General features: G+C 37.3%; 1 protein-coding gene across 20 annotated transcripts in view; it reads left to right on the forward strand.

Moving 5' to 3' along the window:
- The window catches only part of BAZ2B (bromodomain adjacent to zinc finger domain 2B), a 321736-nt gene that overhangs the window by 283870 nt on the left and 14121 nt on the right, over window positions 1–23745 (forward strand). For 15 of the 20 annotated variants that reach the window (XM_058694256.1, XM_058694274.1, XM_058694265.1 and 12 more), the window contains 7 exons: window positions 142–286; window positions 16620–17275; window positions 17553–17826; window positions 18003–18158; window positions 18533–18693; window positions 22321–22631; window positions 23018–23153. In XM_058694256.1, coding sequence (XP_058550239.1) covers window positions 142–286; window positions 16620–17275; window positions 17553–17826; window positions 18003–18158; window positions 18533–18693; window positions 22321–22631; window positions 23018–23153 — 1839 coding nt within the window. The remainder of the gene's footprint in view (window positions 1–141; window positions 287–16619; window positions 17276–17552; window positions 17827–18002; window positions 18159–18532; window positions 18694–22320; window positions 22632–23017; window positions 23154–23745) is intronic. The other 5 variants (XM_058694313.1, XM_058694328.1, XM_058694356.1 and 2 more) reach the window with 1 other exon arrangement.

Below are 23745 nucleotides of genomic sequence, written 5' to 3' on the forward strand. Positions count from 1 at the left end.
ATATTTAGCTCTTTTGCTGTCTGTTCCCAGTAGTGAAATTTATCTGCTTAGTAAAGGCATAATAAGTGTAAAGTCACTTTTATATTAATTTTTAAAGCACTTGACACCCATAGCTTAATTATATGCATCATTTTTTAACAGCAACAGAGTCAGTACAGAAGGAAGCTCTTTGACGCTTCTCACTCTTTGCGTTCGATGATGTTTGGCCAGGATCGTTACAGACGCCGGTACTGGATTCTTCCCCAATGTGGGGGGATTTTTGTAGAAGGCATGGAGAGTGGTGAAGGTAGGAACTATTAATCTGTTACAAAATAATATCAAAAACCATACTTTGAAAAACCGTGTTACTTCTTCACTGTAGTTTGTGCTTCCACAATCAAATTTGCTTTGTGGATAAACAGTGTAAAACCTTGATTCCCCTTCCTTTTGAACTCATGCTTCTTTCACTGATAAATATTTCCTCTGTGTTCATGATTTCTCTTCTGTCACTCTTTCTGACATCACACATAAACTGTTCTTTTCTTACTTAGTGGACAAAGATCTTTCCCTGTATTTTCCTTTATAGCTGCTTCTCTATTTTTTCTCCCTTCCCATTGTCAAATTTTTTAATATGTGGTTTATTCTTTAACCTTTGCAACAAGCGTCCATCCTGCCAGTATCCCTGGAAATAACTTGCTTAAAGTAAGACCCTTATCGTAATCTCATTCATCTTGAAATCTTGTTCATGTCTGAAATTTATGATCACTTCCTTCTCCATTAAACCTTTTTCTTTCTTGAGTTTTGTATTAAACTACACAATCCTTGATTTTTATTTTTTATTTTTTATTTTTATTTTTATTTTATTTATTTATTTATTTTTTTACCTTTAGGCTATTTTCTTGCTGTCTCCACTTGTGTTATATTAACTAACTCAGTACCTAGTGCATTTATGTGCTGGATAAATGGTCTTGAAGTGAACTTTTCAGAACTATATGTTTGAGTGTTTCCAAATGTTTAAATTCTGATGGCACTGAGAGTATCATGCCAGTGCTTACAAGTTTCAGGATATAGCTATGGTTCCATGGTGATGCATGCAGGCCAAAACTTCTTTTAACACATTTTTTTTGAATACCCATTTAATGCCAGGCATTTATAGGCACTGCAGGAGGTTGAAAGATAGATAAAACAAAATCCATGCATTGTAATACTTTAACAGTCCAGTGAGTGGAAAGAGGGGTTTGATTAATCACAGCAATGTCCAGACCCAAAATTTTATAAAGTAGTTGTTTTTAGAACAACTTTTTAAAATAAAAATCTTTTGCAGGAGAGCAGTTAATAATGCGTGTAAAGTACTTAAAGTTGTAGCGGCATTTAAGCATTGTTGGCATATAGTAAGCAGTGTTTTACACAGTAATATATTTCCTATGGCTTCAAATTACATGAAGTAAGAGTATAAAATCATGTATTGGAATTATATGTGAAAGTTACCCCTTGCCTTTCCAGGGCAGGAGTTGCTAATGGTATCAGGGAGAGTACATGGAAGCTTCAATTGCATTGTACTTGTTTTTAAAAATTGATGTAGATGGGTCAGCCTGTTGATTTAACAGAATAGTGTGATGGGTTCCTTTTTTAACTGTTTGCATAAAATATTTTAAAATAAAAATATTTTAAGCATGGAAAAAATAGTAATAAATAAGTAAGTGGGACTACATTGGTCTAAAAAGTTTTTGCACTGCAAAGGAAACCATCAGCAAAATGAACAGGTAATCTACTGAGTGGGAGAAGATATTTATAAATCATATATCTGATAAGATACCAATAACCAAAATATGTAAAGAACTCATGTGACTCAAAGCAGAAAAATGACCTGATTTAAAAATGGGCAGAAGATCTGAAGAGACATTTTTCCACAGAAAACATGCAGATGGCCAAAAGGCATATGAAAAGTGCTCAACATCACTAATCATCAGAGAAATGCAAATCAAAACCACAATGAGATCTCACCTCACACCTGTTAGAATGGCTAGTATCAAGAAGACAAGAAATAACAGATGTTGGTGACAATGTGAAAAGAAGGGAACCTTATGCACTATTGGTAGAGACGTAAATCAGTGCAGCCACAATGGAAGAGAATATGAGGGGTCTTCAAAAAATTAAAAATGGAACTACCATATGATGTAGCAATTCCACTTCTGGGTATTTATCCAAAGAAAATGAAAACACTAACTCAAAAAGATATATGCACCCCTATTTCACTGCAGCATTATTCACAGTAGCCAAGATATAGAAACAACCTAAGTGTCCATCAGTGAATGAATGGATAAAGATGGTAGGGTATACACATACACACACACACACACACACACACACACACACACACACACACACCTCATGTAGAATATTACCCAGCCATAAAAAAAGAATAAAATCTTGCTATTTGCCACAAGATAGATAAACCTTGAGGACATTATGCTAAGTGGAATAAATCAGAGAAAGACAAATACCACATGATCTGTCTTATATGTGTAATCTAAAAAAATAATAAAAGGAAAAGAAAACCAAGGTTATAGATACAAAGAACAGATTGGTGGTTGCCAGAGGTTAGGGGGGAGGGGTGGAAGAAATGAGTTAACTGGGATTTTATTTTTGTTTTTGTTTTTGTTTAAATAAATTGTTTAAAATTTTATAAATCTTATGCAGAACCCCAATATCTAACAAAACCAGAATTGTTCTGGTTGATGTATTTGGGGAACTCCTAGCCTTTACAGTTAGACCTATATCCTATACACTTGCTTTTCATTCCAGGGGTGGCCCCAAAGGCAACTCTAAGAAAAGTTAGGACTTTGCAAACCAGAGAGTGACTGAAGTTGGAGGTAGTCAAAGGAATAAACACAGAGTGCTTTAAAATACTCAAACCACGGGGCGCCTGGGTGGCGTAGTCGGTTAAGCGTCCGACTTCAGCCAGGTCACGATCTCGCGGTCCGTGAGTTCGAGCCCCGCGTCAGGCTCTGGGCTGATGGCTCGGAGCCTGGAGCCTGTTTCCGATTCTGTGTCTCCCTCTCTCTCTGCCCCTCCCCCGTTCATGCTCTGTCTCTCTCTGTCCCAAAAATAAAATTAAAAAACGTTGAAAAAAAAAAAAATTAAAAAAAAAAAAAATAAAAAAAAAATAAATAAATAAAATAAAATACTCAAACCAGGAAAATGTTATATAGCCTACTTTAATAATTTACAATTTTTGGCATACATGGCCATTTCTGGCACTAGACTGTGAGGTCTTGAAGGCAGAGAGTAATATAGGCAGGGGAACTATGCTAAAATAAATAATCTGGAGCAAAGTACACATTGGATTGAGGAGAAAGGGGGCAGAGAAATCAGTCGTGGGATCACTCTAGTAGCCTAGAAAAAAAGTAGGGAGGCCCTAAGCTCAAGTACAAACAAGAAACATGGGAAGACCATGATATCTTTTTTTTTAATGTTTATTTCTTTTTGAGAGAGAGAGTGATAGGGAGGGGCAGAAAGAGAGGAGGACAGAGGATCCCAAGACAATTCCGTGCTGACAGCAGGGAGCCCAATGTGGGGCTTGAACTCACAAACCGTGAAATCATGACCTGAACTGAAGTCCAATGCTTAACCACCCGGGTTCCCCCAGAGTGTGATATCTTGAAGGTAGGATCGCTATAAGAAAGATTTAATGTGATGTAAGAAAAATGAAATCAGAGAAAAATTGGATGAATTAATCCTTAATAGAAAAATTGTGATATTGGGGTGCCTCGGTGGCTCAGTCCATTGAGTGTCCGACTTCGGTTCAGGTCATGATCTCGCAGTTCTTGGGCTTGGGCCCCGCGTTGGGCTCTGTGCCAACAGCTTGGAGCCTGGAGCTTCTTTGGATTCTGTGTGTACCTCTTTCTCTCTGCCACTTCCCCACTCTCATTCTGACTCTCTCTCTCAAAAATAAATAATAAACATTTAAACATTTTTAAAAAAAAGAAAAATTGTGATATTTTAAACTGAATCAGAAGAGTCAAGAGGAGGATCTTGTTAAGTATGAAATTAAGTAAAAGTTTTAGTATAGAAATCTATTTTTTTATTTAAGTATAATTAACATAGTGTTTTTAGTTTCAGGTGTACAATATAATGATTCAACAATTCTATAAATTACTCAGTGCCCATTAAAATAAGTGTACCCTTAATCCCCTTTATTTCATCCATCCCCCAACCCACCTCCACTCTGGCAACCACCAGTTTGTTCTTTGTATTTAAGAGTCTAGGTTTGTTTGTTTGTCTTTTTCTTTGTTCTTTTTTTTTTTTTTTTGATTCTTAAATTCCACATATGAGTGAAACCCTATGGAATTTGTCTTTCTCTGACTTATTTCACCTAGCATTGTACCTTCTAGGCCCACCCATGTTGTTACAAATGGCAAATTTTCATTCTTTTTAAATTTTAATTGTAATGTTTTTTTTGAGAGAGAGAGAGAGCACAAGCAGGGGAGCAGAGAGAGAGAGACACACACACACACACACAGAATCTGAAGCAGGCTCCAGGCTTTGAGCTGTCAGCACAGAGCCTGATGTGGGGCTCAAACTCATGAACCGTGAGATCATGACCTGAGCCAAAGTCAGACACTTAACTCGACTGAGCCAACCAGGTGCCCTAGATTTCATTCTTTTTTATGGCTGAGTAATATTCCTGTGTGTGTGTGTGTGTGTGTGTGCGTGCGCACATGCATGTGCACATGCGTATGTATGCATAGCATATCTTCTTGTCCATCCACATCTTCTTGTCCATTCATCTATTGAAGGATACTTGGATTGCTTCCATATCTAGGCTATTAAAAATAATGCTTCATGCAAAAGAATGAAACTGGACCACTTTCTTAGATCATACATGAAAATAAATTCAAAATGGATTAAAGACCTAAATGTGAGACTGGAAACCATTAAAATCCTAAAGGAGAACACAGGCAGTAACCTCTTTGACATCAGCTTTGACATCAGCTTTGGCAACTTCTTACTAGATATGTCTCCTGAGGCAAGGGAAACAAAAGCAAAAGTAAACTATTGGGACTTCTTCAAAATAAAAAGCTGCATGGTGAAGGAAACAATCAACAAAACTAAAAGGCAACCTACAGAATGGAGAAGATGTTTGCAATTGACAGATCTGATAAAGGATTATTATCCAAAATATATAAAGAACTTATAAAGCTCAACACTCAAAAAACAAATAATCCAATTTAAAAATAGGCAGAAGACATAAATAGACATTTTTCCAAAGAAGACATACAGATGGCAGATAATGAAAAGATGCTCAGCATCACTCATCATTAGATAAATGCAAATCAAAACTACAATGAGCTATCACCTCACACCTGTCAGAATGGCTAAAATTAACAAGAAACAACAAGTATTGGCAAGGATGTGGACAAAGGGGAACCCTCTTACACTGTTGCTGGGAATGCAAACTGGTACAGCCACTGTTAAAAACAGTATGGAGGTTCCTCAGAAAGTTAAAAATAAAACCACTGTGCAATCCAACAATTGCACTACTAGATATTTACCCAAAGAATACAAAAATACTAATTCGAAGGGATACATGTACCCTGATGTTTATAGCAGCATTATCTACAATAACTAATTTATGGAAAGAGTCCAGGTGCCCATCAACTGATATATATATATCACTTCTTTATACATACACACACACAAACACACACACACACACACACACACACACACACACACACACAGTGGAATATTAGTCATAAGAAAGAATGAAATCTTGCCATTTGCAATGATATGGATGGAGCTAGAGAGTATTATGCTGAGCAAAATAAGTCAGAGAAAGACAAATACCATATGTTAAGAAACAAAACAAACGACCATGGGGTGGGGGGGGTGGGAAGAGAAGCGAACTAAGAAACAAACTCTTAACTATAGAGAACAAATTGATGGTTACCAGAGGGAGGTGGTTAGGGGGGTTGGGTTAACTGGTGATGGGGATTTAGGTGTTCACTTGTGATGAGTACCAGCTGTTGTATGTAAGTGTTGAATCACTAAATTATACACGTGAAACTAATATTACACTGTATGTTAACTAACTGGAATTTAAAAAAAAACTTTAAAAAATGCTGCAATAAACATAAAAGTGCATATATCTTTAGAGATTTAACTTAAAATTAGAAAATTACAGAAAAAAATATTATAAAATTGTGAGTCACTGAGGTGCACAGCCTTGGTAAAGCTTAAGAGCAATCAAGTGCCCAATGACTGACTTGACCTTAGCTACAAGAATCAAATGAGAACCTTAAAAAATCACAAAACCTGAGCCCTACCCCAGACCAATTACATATTGTTCGATTTGACTAAGGTCCACATTAATCTCAGTCACCTGAGCTTGTAAAGTTGAAGTTATCTAGGATGTCCGCTTTCCCTTCAAAATGTCTAAAGTCAATCTCTGCAACACTGCTGAAAGCAGTTCTTTCTTAATATATATGTGGATTATTACAGCTGCCCCCAACTTCTCTCTATACAATCTCTTCCTTCCATTACATTCTGTCATCATATCATGTCTCTGCTTCAAAACCTCGAAGGACTTCCTACTGCCTGTAAGATGATGTAATAAGTCTTTATAAAACCTGGCATACAAGCATTCATGGCCTTCTATAAATCTGACTTCAAAATGTCTTCATACTGTTCCCCAATATGAATTTACATAGACCAATCTACTCACCACTGCTTAACACATGTGCATTCTTCCTACTTTGCATACTTTGTTTTGCTGAGTTCTGTTCAATATAACGCTAATTTGCCTTTTCTTTAATCATTTTAAATTTCACCTTTCTTGATCCAGCTCAAGTTCTAGCCTTTTTATAAATTTTTCTCCAGCTTATCTGTGAACTCCTAGAAAACCAAATAATTGTATCATTATCTTGGCAATTGATATACATTCAGTTTATTTATATTATTTAAGTTTTATAGCCCTTATATGTACAACTTTTGATTCTACGTAGTGTAAAACATTGTACTTTATATATCACAGGCACATTAAAAATACTTTAAGAAAGTAAGTAATTAAATGTCTTTATCAGGTTTATAAGAATAGCTTACAGGAAACTTTTTAATTTGAGGCCTCTCAAATTAAATAACATTTATTGAATTTATAGTTACTGGACCTCAGTTTCTGTTCAGGTCCCACAATTTAACCTCTCTGGACCCTGATTTTTCTTTCTACAAGAGAATTGTAATAGGCTCTGTATAAATTCTTTGGTTATTATCATGTCAAATAATGAATTTAAAAGAGCTACAAAGTGATATATAAATATTAATCATACTTTATACTATTATTTGTGGTCATTGCATAGTACAGCGGAAAAGGAGGAATAAATTTTCACTTAAAGGTTTTCTCATAAAGGTTTTATTAATTCGCTGATAAATGTGCATCTGCTATATTATTCTAAGTGCTATGAAACTTATAAAATAAATAACAGATGTAGATTCCTTCTCTTTATCTTACAGCTAATTAAAGTAGAAAAAAACCTTTATGATTTTAATCAAGTGTTTAATCTGCACTTGTATAGTGCCTTGTACTAAGTACTATGGAGATACAAAAGAATCAATTAACCTGTCTCCAGAAAGAGCTCACAACCTAATTGGAAAGATATACCATATATGAAGACAAAGAACAAAAGCATATTAATATGTAATATAGACAAGTACTATATCTGGGAGGCAAGGCTGATAAAGATGAATAAGTACCAACTAGTAGAAACGACCATAAAATATTGGATATTAAAAGTTAATACAGGGGACACCTGGCATGACTTTTAATCTCAGGGTTGTGAGTTCAAGCCCCACGTTGGGCATGGAGCCCACTTGAAAACAAAAGTTAATACAATATTAACAATATGCAATATTCTATTCCTCTCATTTGTCACTTTTTAAAAGTTATCTAAAAACACCATCTATTCTTAATAAAGTTAGATTTAACAACATTCATCTATTTAAAAGTACAAATGCACAAGCTTTAAAAAATAAATGTCCAAGTTTTTTTAAAAATCCCTAAAATTATCTTTATCCTCAACATTATAACAAAAAAGAAATCAGGTCTGGGATTACCTCCAAAGAAAATTATTAATTAAATTCAGGGTGTTCGTGCAAGATAACCCACACCATGAGTGAAACACATGGTGCTAATAACAAAGTTTATCAGTATGGTAACTGAAGAGTAGAGCACATAACAAAGCACACAGGATCTTCTAAGCCCCCATGTTGGTTCCACAAGAGTGTTGTCCAGTTGCAGCCTAGACAGGCAACAAGAACACCCAAAGAGAGAGATGCCTTCTTTCACACTCTATTTTTTTAGCTTAGTCCAAGAGGAGGTAGAAAACCCTTTGTTTCTCTAAGGAACAACATATTATGTACGTATGTATGTGTGTGTGTGTGTGTGTGTGTGTGTGTATATGTATGTATATATGTATATGTATGTATGTATGTATAATATATATATATATATATAAAACATTTATATAGGTCCTATATATATAGGAATTCTGTACCTGGGAACAGCAATAGGGAGTATGACTACAAAGGGCAGGTTCCACATACTGAGGGCCTTGGGAACAGTGCCAACATCAGCCAAAGGCCCTACTGTCCATCTGCAAACCAGCTCAGTGACTAATCTGGCTTTCTGTTGGGCCTCTGGGAAGAGAGAAGGAAGAGAGCCCCTGTAGCCATTTAGCTAAAACTGAGGGTTTATTCCCCTTCAGTCTACCCTCTGACCCTTGTGACTCAGTAGGTATATGCCTTCACTAGGTGGAACAGTTATCAGTTGGATTTTAAATGGTGCCTTCTGAAGGAGAAATCAGATAAGCCAGAGAAATTCCAAAACAAACAATATTGCACAACATCAATTACCCTGAGGAATCTGCCTATAGTATATTCAACAAATGGTCCAAAGCTATGCATTTATAATATTACTCGGGTCAAGGAATCAATGCTATTTTTGTTCAGTGATAACAGCCCAAGCCTTCTCAGTGGTAGTGTCCCTCAGTGTAGATGATTTGGGGTCATACCCTCAGCTTCATGGGTGCCTATTCAAGGAAGGAGCCCTTGTGCAAAGTAATGAAAGCTTGTATCCCTACATACTTGCCATCTTGCAGGTAGGTTTGATGCTGACCCTAGAGATCACAGCTGGGAAAGTTGCCAGTGCCTTTTAGATTTTGAGTCATATAACACCACACTCTAACCAAATGAGCTAACCAGCCAGTTGGTGCCATTATAAAAGGTCTCATAGTTATTCCCAAAGTATGTAGACAGTGTTATGTCCAGATAGGAAGCAGGAAGGCCTTGCTTTTCACATAAGAAAACAAGTTCCCCTGGATCGCAGAGAGTGCCAGCCAGTCTGGTTCAATGCTACATTTTGTATCTATGTGGCATTTATGTTTCCCTGGGGTTAGCACACTGCCAGTGTGCTGTTAGCCAGACTCAACTGTAGGTCTGAAGTGGGGAAAAGTGCTACCAGGTGGTCCTGATGGATCACTGGGAGCTGAGATGTCAGGATATGAGTGTCCTTCTGCCTCTAAGAAGATAAAGGGAGTTTTACACAGCATAATTAGTAAGGACAGAATTATGGATAGCCCGAACAAATAAGGACTCTGGAGTAATGAGTAATTCCTGTGACACTGTCTGGCAGTGGAATGCACAGAATGTCCTCCATAATTAAGAAGGTTGAGGATGACAAATACAACATCCTGATAGCTTTGAAATAAGTGTCATTGTGTGGGATAGCTGTAGAGGATTATTCAGTATAGTTTGTTAATATCTGTAAAAAAGGCAACAGGAGAATTATTCATGCTATATTCACCCTCTCACCTTCTGTGGTCAGTTATGTTTATGCCCATGCCAAGTCCATCATCATCTTCAGTGGTGATCTATATGGACTGTCCTTTTTTTCTGGAACAGTAAGTTCCACACAAAACCAGGAGGTGCCATTTTCCCACCAAAGATGTCCTCCAGACAGAATATATTGTATAGGTAAAAGGACTACAGCAAAATCTCCTGCCTGTAGAGTGAGTGCACAACAAAAATTGAAAACTGTGTAACAAAGAGAGAATAAAAATTACCATTCCTCTGGGTGTATCTTGCAAATGTCATCTGAAAAGTAGGAGAATATTGACATTTGTGTCCATCCATTCATCTGTAATAAGAACAACAGGAACTTCCCAGCCACCTGTTGAAAGGTGCCAAAAAAGGAGAGAAATTTTGAGGTATAAAAACTCAGGGTCCTGGCATACCAAGTATATTCTCCATTTCTGCTCTTCAACTCCAATATGCCAAGGAACTTCACCACAGTGTAAGGACCTTTATGAGGTATGAGAAGTGCTCAAAGTATAAACGGAAGAGGACAGCCAGACTGGACAATGTACAGAGGTCACCATGGAGGGGTGTTGGTGCACCCATCTTTTAGAATATCATTCCAGCATTCTGTACTGCCTGTAGAGAAGAGGGAACACGGACAAGCCAGCCACTCAACACTGTGTTGGCAAGCTTTGGCAACAACTGTGAAAGGCATTCCAATTGTTTGTATTATTTCTGGAAATCTTACTATGTGATAAATATGCTTCAGTCTTAATAGTATTATATGGTCCACACATGGAGAGACACAGTATCTCTATATCCAGAAAAGGTGTATATACCATTCAGTAGCTAAAAGAAATGAGATATTCAAAAGTTAACAAATGTCATCAGAGTGTCTTGACTTCAGTCATAGACACTTACAATGCTAGTGTCAAACAGCGTCGTTAAATAGTGTAATGGTGTTGTTCAGTACCCCTATCCGAATCTATTCTTGCATGAGAAATGCAGTCTTTCTCCTCCAGGTATGTAGCACTCTTGTACAGCCATGGCAGGCCTGGTCAGTGCATCTGGGTATTGACAACATGCCTGGCCAACAGTTACCAAAACTGCCAGTAGAAGTCACAACAAATATGTCCCACTGATATGTGGACATACTTGTGCAGGACTTAAATACCACAGTATTTTCATGCCAGTTATGCAGTCTGATAAAGGAACAATTGGAGTTCACACAAAAAGGTCCAAAAGCCTTTACATTGGTTGCGATTCTGGGCTTTGAGTCATAGGTAACACCAACTCGCAGCCGCAATATGGGAACTTGTTTGCCCAGGCTGTTTTGCATTCTAGAACAGTAGACACTTGGGCCCTCATTTCTAGCAAGCCCATAAATATTTGAGGCTCTTCTTTCTAGCATAGTGAACTGAGAAGTGTGGTTAGCAGTCCTTTAGAGGGGGACACAGGGATAGAGCCCAGCGCTGGTCCTTCTTAAGTTTGAAAGAGCCCAGATCAGGGAACAAAGAAAGCCTGGCTTCTGGAGTTGAATCAATTTCATAAAGTAGAGCTGATGACTGTGAATGTTCCAACCCATAATCCCATTTCAAGAGTTGAGATGAAACAGGGTATTTCCCTTGGTTCTATTCTCCAAATCCTTTCCTGAAGAGTCTAGAGACTATGAGATCTTACCAGATGATGAATGTGGTGAGGCTCAACCACTGTAATGTCTGAGGGATAGTCCTCTGTAGGGACTCTCTTCACCTAATCTTCTGGCAACTCCCCCTCTCCTAACAACTCCTCAAGCCAGTGGCCATTGGATCTTCTGTGTCTCATCCCATGGGTCTCTTTTCCACCTTCTCAGATTTTTGAAGTGGATAACACTTCCATACTCTAAAATTATACAACACATCACCTCTGTCTTATCATTGCTTCTCTCTATGAGCAATACCAGAAGTCTAGCCTATCTTCTTCCTTTGTACCTTTTTTCTTTTTATTTTGTATAGAAACCTGTGCCACATTTTAGGCTCTCACTTTCCATTTCCTTCCCTGAAATGAGGCTTGTATGACCCAAAAGAACTATTTCATTTCTAACATTGCCTCCCAGGTGAAGGAGTAAAATCAAAGCCATTATCCACATACATGGACCTGTTCTGATTCAGTCATTTAACATTCTTTATACCAAGGGCATGTTGTCAGGCCCATCCCCTCCCAAGCCCTGGGTTTTCTTAGAATTATGGTAACGTAGCTAGTGTCTACATCTGCTGTGGATCAAGTCCAGTTCACATAAAGAGTCTCGGGAAAATCACCCCAACAGGGATCTATTTTACCAAAGCTACCAAGCATCCAGTTTGAAAATGGTGACAATGCCTGTCCCAGCACTACGAGTTAACCCAGACTGCTTATTGTGTAGCAAGGGCATTCCCCCTACTCCACTTGTTTTAATACCACTATTGTCTCTTCATCATGCAAACAAGCAAGCCAAGCCTCTAAGGATCCTTCCAAGTGTTTATGGTAGTTTGAGAACCCAGCTCTTACTTTGTTTATTGATGGATTTCCTTCTGCTGGGATTCCCATTCAGGTTCCTATGGAGCATGCCTCACAATAACTGGCTTCATATCATAGGGGATAGTTCACATCATAACAGGGGAGTTAACATAATAGTGGGAGTTTGCCCCACTCTCTCTTCTAAAGGGGCTCCTATCACTCTTTCTAGTTCACTCTCCCACTTAGGGCTCATGAAAATCTCTAAGCTGGTAAGGAAGGAAGGAAGGACAGAACTGAATTTCAAACCACCTTATCACCACTAGTGATGAGTGGGAGTTTGCTGAGTTTCGTGGGTCTGTGTTTTATAGTTTTCACCAAATTTGGAAATTTTTCAGCCATTATTGTTTCTTTTTTTTAATATAATTTATTGTCAAATTGGCTAACATACAGTGTGTAAAATGTGCTCTTGGTTTTTGGGGTAGATTCTCATGATTCATCACTTACATACAACACCCAATGCTCATCCCAACAAGTGCCCTCCTCAATACCCATCACCCATTTTCCCCTCCCCCCACCCCTGCCATCAACCCTCAGTTTGTTCTCTGTATTTAAGAGTCTCTTATGGTTTGCCTCCCTCCCTTTCTGTTTGTAACTATTTTTTTTCCCCTTCCCTTCCCCCATGGTCTTCTGTTAAGTTTCTCAAGATCCACGTATGAGTTTAAACATATGATACCTGTCTTTCTCTGACTGACTTATTTCACTCAGCATAATACCTTCCAGTTCCATCCACGTTGCTGCAAATGGCATGATTTCATTCTTTCTCATTGCCAAGTAGTATTCCATTGTATATATAAACCACTTCTTCTTTACCCATTCATCAGTTGATGGACATTTAAGCTCTTACCATAATTTGGCTATTGTTGAAAGCACTGCTATAAACATTGGGGTACATGGGCCCCTATGAATCAGCGCTCCTGTATCCTTTGGATAAACCTAGTAGTGCTATTGCTGGGTCATAGGGTAGTTCTGTTTTTAATTTTTTGAGTAAACTCCACACTGTTTTCCAGAGCATCAGCCATTATTTTTTCAAATTTAATGTCCTTGTCTGCTAATTGTATTATCTTGTTAGTTTGGGGTCAGTTTTTATGATTGATTTTTTTTCTAATTATGCATCGTGTTTTCCTGTTTCTTTGCATGCCTTCTAATTTTGATTGGATGCCTGACATTGTGAATTTTATCTCATTTGGTACTGGATATTTTTTAATTCCCACAAACATTTTTGAGCTTTGTTTAACTGAAATATTGTTAAGGGACTTGGGAAAAGTTTGATCCTTTCAGGTCTTGGTTTTAAAATTTGTTAGGCAGGACTAGAACGGTGTTTATTCTAGGGCTAATTATACCCTAACTACTGAAGCAAGATCCTTGAGTATTCTACCTAATGCCTGTGAGTTTTGAGGTTTCCAAGCCTGGCTGGTAGGAATGGGTCCATTCCCAGCATGTGTGAGTATCTAGCACTTTCACCTCTAATCCTTTTCAGGTGGTTCTTTCCTTGGTCTCAGGTGCATTCCTGACACATAGGCACTTATCATTATTTAGCTGAACACTCAAGGGGTCTGTCCACTCATCTGTGGAGTTCTCTCTCCAGGCAGCTCTCTCCTCTCCAGTTCTCCTTCCTGAGCACTCTAGCCATTTGGGTCTCCCCTGGACTCTCACTACCATCTCCTCATCTCAGGAGTCTTCCAGCTGTGTCTGGATTTCTCTCTCTGTGATGTAGCCTGGAAACTATCCCAAGGCAGTAAACTAGGGCAATCATAGGGCTTCTGCATTTGGTTTCTCTCATTGTCACCTGATGTCCAGTTTCTTACAAACTGTTGTTTCATATATTTTGTCTGTTTTTTGGTTGTTTCATGCAAGGAGGTAAATCTAGTCCCTGTGACTCCTGATTGGCCAGAAGCCTAAGTCTGAGTTATAGACTTTTAATTTGGGGTAGAAATGAATTTCAAGAGAAGCATAGAAGAGCTATTTCAGACATTAATAGAATTGGTTAAATAAGTCATGATATACCTAGATAATAGAATATTATGCAGCTGATCAAGTATAATTATGTGTTCTGCCATTGAAAGCTGTTGAAGGTATATATATAGTGAAAACATTAAATTCATTATTTCATCATTCAAAAAATATTTATTGAGTTTCCATTTGATAGCAGCCATCATGTTAGGCATTTGGGATCCAATAATAAGCAAGATAGACATTGCTCTACCTTTAAGCAAATTTGTTGATTTAAATTCTAGTTTGTGGGTGAGGGGATGTAGAATAGAAAATAAACAGATTATTGTGTCTAATGGTAAATTCTGCAAAGTAAATATACAGAATGATTTTCTAAGGTGAATGGGATGGGGCCCCTACTTTAGATAAGGTGATCAGAGTATGGCTCAGTTGGTTAAGCGCCGGACTTCATCTCAGATCATGATCTCACGGTTCATGGGTTCGAGCCCTGCGTCAGGCTCTGTGCTGACAGCTCAGAGCCTGGAGCCTGCTTCGGATTCTGTGTCTCCCCCTCTCTCTCTGCCCCTCCCCCACTCCCGCTCTCTCTCTCTCTCTCTCTCTCTCTCTCTCTCAATAAATAAACATTTTTAAAAAATTAAATGATCAGAGAAAACTTCACTGAGAAAATGACACTTAGTTTGAAATATGAGGATAAAGTTACAACAGTATTCTACTCAGAGGAAATAGCAAGTGTAAAGGCCTCAAGACAGGTCAGAACTTAGCATGTTTGAGAAGCAAAAAAAGGGAGAAAGGAAGAACAAGGACAATAGTGGTCAGAGGTTGTGGAGTTTTTCAGGAACTAGATCATACACTGTTGTAGACCTTGTGTAGGAGTTTGGGTTTTATTCTAAGTTGCAGAAAAGTGAAGAGTAGTATCTCATTTATGTAATAGTGTAAAATGATGGTCACATGTATGCATGTAAGATCTCCAGAAGGATCTACAGGCATAATTGGTTAACCATGGTTACCTATGAAGAGTAGAAATAGGGATTGAGGGAGTAGGACAGAAACGGTTTTACCTTATACCTCTCATTACTAAATATTTTACCTTGAGCACATATTACTTCTCAAATCAAATAAACTAATATATTTATATTTTTAATGTTTTTTTAAATTATTTTTGAGAGAGAGAGAGAGACAGAGTGTGAGTGGAAGATGGTGACTGGGGAGAGGCAGAGAGAGAGGGAGACACAGGCTCCAGGATCTGAGCTGTCAGCGCAGAGCCTGATGTGGGGCTCAAACTCATGAACTGCAAGATATGACCAGAGCCAAAGTCGGACACTTAACCAACTAAGCCACCCAGGTGCCCCTGTATTTATATTTTTAAAAGAGTGTTTATGAATTATTTTTTTAAAACATTGGTCAGACATATGAACCAGAAGTCCACAAAGGAGAAATACCAATAAACCTATGAAAAGATAATCTTACGTAGTGATCAGAAAAAAAGTACAATTTGGACTTTCACCCCCCAGATATTGGAAAAGACAAAAAATATGAATAGTATTCAGTTTATTTGAGGACTAAGGGAAATACATGCTGTTGTGTACTTCTGGTGTTAATGTGTATCAATTTAGACTATCTAGAGGGGAGTAAGACAATTATACTTCAAAAATTCTGAAAAGTACCTATCTCAACATTCAGTAAGGTTTTTTCTAGAAATTTATGCTAAGGAAGTAAATCAGAAAAAAAAATTTTAAGTACAATGATACAGATACTAGATCATTCACCATTTACAGCATTGTTTATAATAGAATAATTAGACCCTAATAATAGCTATCAGTAGAAGATTGATTATTTAAATTAATTGCATTCCATTGAAGATAGCCATTAAAATTTATGGTGCAGTTATATATTTATTGATATATCAGGATGTTTACGGAGTATTATTCAGTAAAACATGTAGGTTAGAATATTATAATAGGATTTCCTTTTTTTCTTTTCACTTATAGGCTTAGATGTATATGTGTTTGCATATAGAACTCCTAGAAGGATTTACAAAAAAATGTTAATAGTAATTTTTGTCATGTATTAGGGCTTTTAATATGTTAATATTTTAATTTTTTGTAATGATTAGTTACAAAATTACATTAATTTTCCAATGAGCAAACAAATCTAGCCTATAAAAAAAGGGAAAAAATGGAGAATATTAGTAATCTAGAAGTTTGTTTAGATATTTATGCATATAACTTGATAAATAGTAATAAAATTCAATTAAAATACTGGTTTGATAGAATAACTGACCTTCATACTTTTCAATTTTATAGGACTAGAAGAAATTGCAAAAGAAAGAGAAAAACTAAAAAAGGCAGAAAGTATCCAGATCAAAGAAGAAATATTTGAGACTTCTGAAGATACTTTAAATTGCTCAAATCCAGATCTTTGTGAGCAAAAGGAAGATCCTAAAGAAAAAGATAACACAAACTTGTTTCTTCAGAAACCTGGCTCTTTTTCAAAATTAAGCAAGCTTTTAGAAGTAGCTAAAATGTCTCCTGAGTCAGACATAATAACCCCCAAACCAAATAGTAGTGCAAACGGGTGTACATTGTCTTATCAAAACAGTGGAAAACATTCATTGGCCAGCATTCAATCAACAGCAACACAAAGCAACATGGAGAAGACAGACTCTAATAATCCATTCAGTCCCGGTTCAAGTGGTCCAGGGAAGTTCTACAGCCCTCTACCCAATGACCAGCTGTTAAAAACACTGACTGAAAAGAATAGACAGTGGTTCAGCCTTTTGCCAAGAACCCCTTGTGATGACAGTTCACTCACCCATACTGATGCATCAGCTGCTTCTGTGGTGACTCCTCAGTCTCAGCCACCATCCCAGTCCCCCTCCCCTGCTCCGGCTCCCCTCTTGGGGTCATCTTCTGCTCAGAATCCTGTTGGCCTAAATCCATTTGCTGTATCACCTCTTCAGGTTTGTACTGGTCATTTTTATGTTGCTTTCTTTAATCTTTGACCCCATGAAGATGGGGAATCCATTGAATATTTGTATGATCACTGCCACCGTTTGAAAACTGGGAAGAGTCAGAATTGCTATTACCAAGCTTCATTACAAACCTATGCACTTCTAGTCTAATGCAGAGGCGTATTTAATAACTTTGTTTTCAGAATTTAAAAAATAATTTAAGATGCTAAACATTTTTCCTAACTTTTTAGATTATTCTACTTATGAAATGTTTTGTTTTTTGTAGATGAAAAGTGGAGTATCTATGATGGGACTCCAGTTTTGTGGATGGCCCACTGGCGTGCTTACCTCCAATATTCCATTTACGTCACCTTTACCTGGTCTGGGATCGGGGTTGGGATTATCTGAAGGAAATGGTAATTCGTTCTTGACTCCCAATGTTGCTTCAAGTAAAAGTGAATCTCCAGTCCCACAGAATGAAAAAGTCTCTTCAACTCAACCTGCAGCTGTTGAAGTAGCAAAACCAGTAGATTTTCCTAGTCCAAAACCTATTCCAGAAGGTGGGTACATTGAGATGGTGTTTAGTCACTTACATTATTTCACTGTTAATAGAATCCTGTATTATAACTGAATCTTTGATGGTTATATATGTGGTTATAAATCTTTTGATTTGCATTGTGCCATTAATTTGTATTCAAGATATTTGTAAAAGTTCTACATATTCATCTTGACTTAGAAATGCAGTTTGGTTGGTGGAGAATTATTGACCCAGAGGACCTAAAAGCTTTGCTCAAAGTGCTGCATCTCAGAGGAATAAGAGAAAAGGCATTACAGAAACAAATTCAGAAACACTTGGATTATATTACCCAAGCCTGCATCAAGAATAAGGATGGTATGTATCTAAAAGAAATTTCTGCTCTTTGCTTACTTATGAAGATTTTACTAATTCTTTTACCTTAGGATATATTTTAGTATGTCTTAATTTATTACTAAAAGGCATCTTTTTTTCCTATTTTACTCAACAAACAGTAACTATTTACATTTCTTGAAGTGGTATTACTTATAATTTTTTACAACCTGCAGACATATTGTGTTGTTTCTTAAAAAAGAATATTCCTGCTTTTAAAAATAAGCTGCCTGCATATGCACAGTGCATTTGTGTGTGTTTGATTACATGCATGAGTTCCCATGGAATTTTGTTTACTTTCTGAGAGAAATCACTGAGGAGTAAAGTAGATTTTAAAATTAATTTCTTTTCAAATGTAGTTGCTATTATTGAATTAAATGAAAATGAAGAAAACCAGGTAACTCGAGATATTGTGGAGAACTGGTCGGTAGAAGAACAAGCAATGGAAATGGATTTGAGTATTCTTCAACAGGTAGAAGATCTAGAAAGGAGAGTTGCATCAGCAAGTTTGCAAGTAAAGGTAAAATTGGCTTGGAATAAAATCTGTTTTTAGGATAATGGAAGGTAACTAACATTGATTATATGCCTGATATATGCCAGTTCCTGTGTTGAATGTTTTCATTTTATCTCATTTAAGTCTCCATACAATCCTGAATTAATTTCTCCCATCGCACAGGTAAGAAAACAGGCTCAGAGTAAGTAACCTGCCAGTAGTCTTAGAGTAAGTGGCTACATGTGGGTTCAAATCAAGTCACTCTGTCAGTCTAACTCCAGATCATATGCTCTTGTTATTAAACCTCACTGCGTCCTTAATGAAAATCAAAAATCTCATTTCTGGTATGCAGTTCTTTACTGCAAGCAGACTTTCACAGTTTTACCCGTGATAATATAATGCTCTATTAAACTCCTACTGTAGTGTTTCATATAGGACCAGGAAGAACCTCTGTACAAGCCATGTTCTGTGTCAGACTTTCACTCTATATAATGTAAAATTGGAGAATGTAGCTGTATCTGAATGTATGTTATATTATGGTACTCAGACACTCATAACCTACATATTATGTAAGCTTTTAATATATGTATTTATCTACTGGGCATTACTGTGTCACAAACAATGATCAGAACTGGTTTCCAGTGGAAGGGCAAAAGAAAAGCTTTATCTCTGTGCAAGACTTTTTTGGTTTTGTAAAGAGTATAAAGGTCCTCTCAATTGATAATAAGGTGAGGTCTCTGAGGATATAAATGGATTGATGATGAATAAGTGTGAGACATACACCTGAAAAGGTTTGGAAAATGTAGTTTCCATGTAATTCGATTTGATATTTCATGTTTTATCCGGAATGAGAAGCTTATGCCATAATACTATCCTATCCGATAATTAAAATATTTCTTCAAAATTACTTTAATGCTGGCATTCAGAAACTTTCAGGGATCTCCAAAAAATATCATTTTCCAGAGCCAATAAAATATCCTTTTCTTGCCACAGACATAACTACCATAACTACTTTGGGAAGCAAAAATTTATCATTTACTGTAACCATTGTCCTAGCCAACTATATGAATCTTCTTCCTGATACTGTAATACAATATAAAACTGACTCATTTATCTGGCATCTTCAACAAATGAACTCTTTTACACAAATTAATTTTCTGGAGAAATTATAATTATTCCTTTTAGTGGCATAATTTTTTAAACATGTTTGTTGGGTCACTTATGTTATGCATTACACTACCTTCTTAAATTGAGAATAATGAGTTTGATTTAAATTATATTGGTGACATAGTATCTTCAGTATGAAGACCAATTATTAGATAATGATTCCCTCAGGAAATGTGAAGAGGTTTTACCCCTACATTAAATGATCCTAGTGTGCTTTGCTTTTTAAATGACAATATCTGCTTTCTATAGTCTGTTTTCTCTCATGGTCAGTTGTTACTACTTGCTGGTTTAAATTTGATTGGCTCTAAAATCACAAAAACAAAACCAAAATAAATAGATATATTTGACTGGTTCTAATAGCCCTATTTTCCTCCAACTTCCCTCCCTCTATCTAATTTGCCAGTTCTGATTGGCTATTGGTTGGAAAAGCATATCATCATGCTTTTCTAACTTATGTATAAAGTCAGAACATGGACCTGAAACATTTTCCTGGAGACACACTCAGGTTTTAGTGCACTGACCCTTTCACATTATTGGCTGCTTAGATGTGTTTGGCTGTGTTTTCAGTAGCTAAGTGGAAATTTTTTCTTAAGTTTACTTATTTATTTGGAGAGAGAGAGAGAGAGAGAGAGAGCGCAAGTGGGGGAGTGGTGGACAGAGAGAATCCCAAACAGACTCCCACTGCCAGCAGGAGCCCAAGGGCTGGAACTCCTCAATCGTGAGATCATGACCTGAGCCCAAGTCAGACACTTAACCGGCTGAGCCACCCAGGCGCCCTGGAATTTTTTTTTTTTTAAGTGGGATGTAGGGTCCCTTTCAAACTATAAGAATGAGGCCATTTGAGGAGCACCTGGGTGGCTCAGTCGGTTGAATGTCCGGCCTCGGCTCAGGTCATGATCTCACAGTCTGTGAGTTTGAGCCCTGTGTCGGGCTCTGTGCTGACAGCTCAGAGCCTGGAGCCTGCTTTGGATTCTGTGTCCCCATCTCTCTCTGCCCCTCCCCCACCCTTGCTCTGTCTCTCTCTGTCTCAGAAATAAACATTAAAAAAAATTAAAAAAAAACAAAGAATGAGGACATTTGACACGAGTTGTACCTAGTGCACTTATGTGTACTATTCATAATTTCACCCTTTCTAAATATAAATGTCCTTTCTAAATATAATGAGGAAGAATTCATCCCAATATATAAGACAAGGTAATTATCTCTAAAGAGATTTAATAAAAAGGATAGTGTTCATTTTGTTTTTTATTTACTATGTACCCATTCCACATTAGTCAGTGGACATCACAAAATGGGATAAAAGGTGGTTTCTGCCCTCAGAAAGCTTGTCATATAATAGGGAGACAAGAGATGTATACGTCTCTTCAGAATCTAGTAACTTCAGGGAAGTATACAGTTATACATGAATTTAGTAAAAGAATATATGACTTCTGGTGGTGATATGGGAGCGATCAGGGAAGATTTCATGTAGAAGTTGAGTTGGAACTTGAGATGAGGAAGCTTTTGACAGTCCCGGAATAGGGAATGCCATACCAGGAAAAGTGAACAGCATGAATGGAGCACAAGGATCAGGAAGCTCAGAACATATTTGTGGAGTGACAGGTCATGGATTTTGACTGCAGTGGGGGATGCATAAATGGGAACATGAAAGAAAGGGTAGCTCGAGGTACTTGAATGTCGTGGTAAAAATATAGGGAATAGTTAAATAGTAGGGAATCTTTGAAGGACTTAGAGCTAGAAGGTTGATATAAGCAAGCTGAGTTGTAAGATCATTTATTCAATCGACATCTCTATATTAAGTGCCGTCTGTTTGCCTTCACTATGCTGGAGATAAAGTGACTAAAAGCAGACATGGCCTCTGCTCTCATAGTGTAAAATTGGGACTATCACAAGGCTATGGAGTATTTTGTGGTTCTGTGAGAGCCTGTAATGGGGAGACTTCACTTCCTAAAGGACATCAGGGAAGAATTCCCTGAGGAACTAAATTTTAACATGAGAGCTACAGGATGAGTAGAGTTAGGTAGGTAAAGAGAAGAGGGAGAAGCCGTACAGACAAATGTAACAGCTTCGGCAAAGCTTGTGTGGCTGAAGCAAAAATGGTAAGTACAAGGATCTGTATGGAAGAGTGGTGGAAGGAATGAAAATGGAAAGGAAGAGCAAAGTTTAGAGACTACTGAGAGCTTTTCATTTAAGTGGTCCCACGAAATCAATAAGCATGTATTCTCAAGTCCTTTGGAATATTTGCTGATTTTCATTATACCTTTCATATCAAAAGTTACTAAATTTTCTTCTTCAATCCTTCCTTACACCTGTTTCTTTTAATTTTCTGTTCTTGTCTCTACCTAGCATTAGGAAACACAAGGTAAAATTTTTCAGTAAAGATCCTTGAGGTCAGCTGGTGTCTGCTGCTGTATTTTAAGTACAGGTAATTCACCCATCAGGCATTTTAAGAGGAAACCATAATAACATTATTCTCTTGATATATAGGGTTGGATGTGTCCAGAGCCTGCATCAGAAAGGGAGGACTTGGTATATTTTGAACATAAGTCATTTTCTAAGTTGTGCAAGGAGCATGATGGAGAATGTACTGGCGAAGAAGAAAGCAGTGCACATGCACTAGAACGGAAGAGTGACAACCCCCTAGATATAGCTGTAACCAGGCTGGCTGATTTGGAGCGGAACATTGAGAGAAGGTATCTGAAGAGCCCCTTAAGTACCACCATTCAGATCAAACTGGATAATGTGGGCACAGTTACTGTCCCTGCTCCTGCACCATCCATTAGTGGTGATGGTGACGGGTAGGTTATTGAGATTAACTTGAAAAATTATTGTGCTTCTTTGCTAATTGGAGCCTATTTTCTATTGCCTGTTATCTATGTATCTTCTTGTATGTCTGTGATCCATATGGATCATGCTATTTGCATGGTGCTTTGTAAAAACATTTTTTTTTTGTTATGTGCGTTGATAATCCTGCAAAGTGATCTTACATTTACCTGGTTGTGACTAAGCTTTGAGGCACGTAGCCACAGTCTGTGCACTACATCAAATTTAGTTGCTTAAACCTTATTCTTATTGGCTGTTACATGTTTTTGTCATTGCTTGGCTTTCAGTGTGATGATTGTTTCACATTCAGTGACCATAAATATGGATATGACCTACTTAATTTTTCTATATTTCAATGCAGAATTGAAGAGGATATTGCTCCAGGGCTCAGGGTATGGAGAAGGGCATTGTCAGAAGCTCGCAGTGCTGCACAGGTAGCTCTGTGCATTCAGCAGTTACAGAAATCAATAGCATGGGAAAAATCAATTATGAAAGTTGTAAGTGTTTTCATTTAAGAAATACTATAACTAATTTACTTTGTCCTGTTTTTCCCAACCTCTAAATCTTTCTTAACTGTACATTACTTATTGTCAAAATAATGTATGCTTTACTTGACACTTTGCTTAATTCTTAAATACTGTATTAGTGTGATACTTTTTTCCTTATTTTGAGCTCTCTGAAGGAACCTACCAAATGTGTTCTCTTATTTTTTTTAAATCTTGATTCGCATTCCATTGAATATTGTTTATAACTCTGACTGAAGTTGTTTTCTGTATTCTGTCAACATAATAGCTGTTAATCTAAATATTTTGAAGACCCTTTCACACGTGTAAACATTCCAGTTGCTAACATTATCTGCTACAGACATTCACGGCATTCTTTTTTTAATATTTTTTAAAAAAATTTTTAATGTTTGTTTTTGAGAGAGACAGACAGACAAAGCATGAGTGGGGGAGGGGCAGAGAGAGAGGGAGACACAAAATGTGAAGCAGGCTCCAGGCTCTGAGCTGTCGGCACAAAGCCCGACGCAGAGCTCAAACTCACAAACCGTGAGATCATGACCTGAGCTAAAGTCGGACGCTTAACTAA

Source organism: Neofelis nebulosa, chromosome 2 (assembly GCF_028018385.1).
Source record: "Neofelis nebulosa isolate mNeoNeb1 chromosome 2, mNeoNeb1.pri, whole genome shotgun sequence".
NCBI lineage: Eukaryota > Metazoa > Chordata > Mammalia > Carnivora > Felidae > Neofelis > Neofelis nebulosa.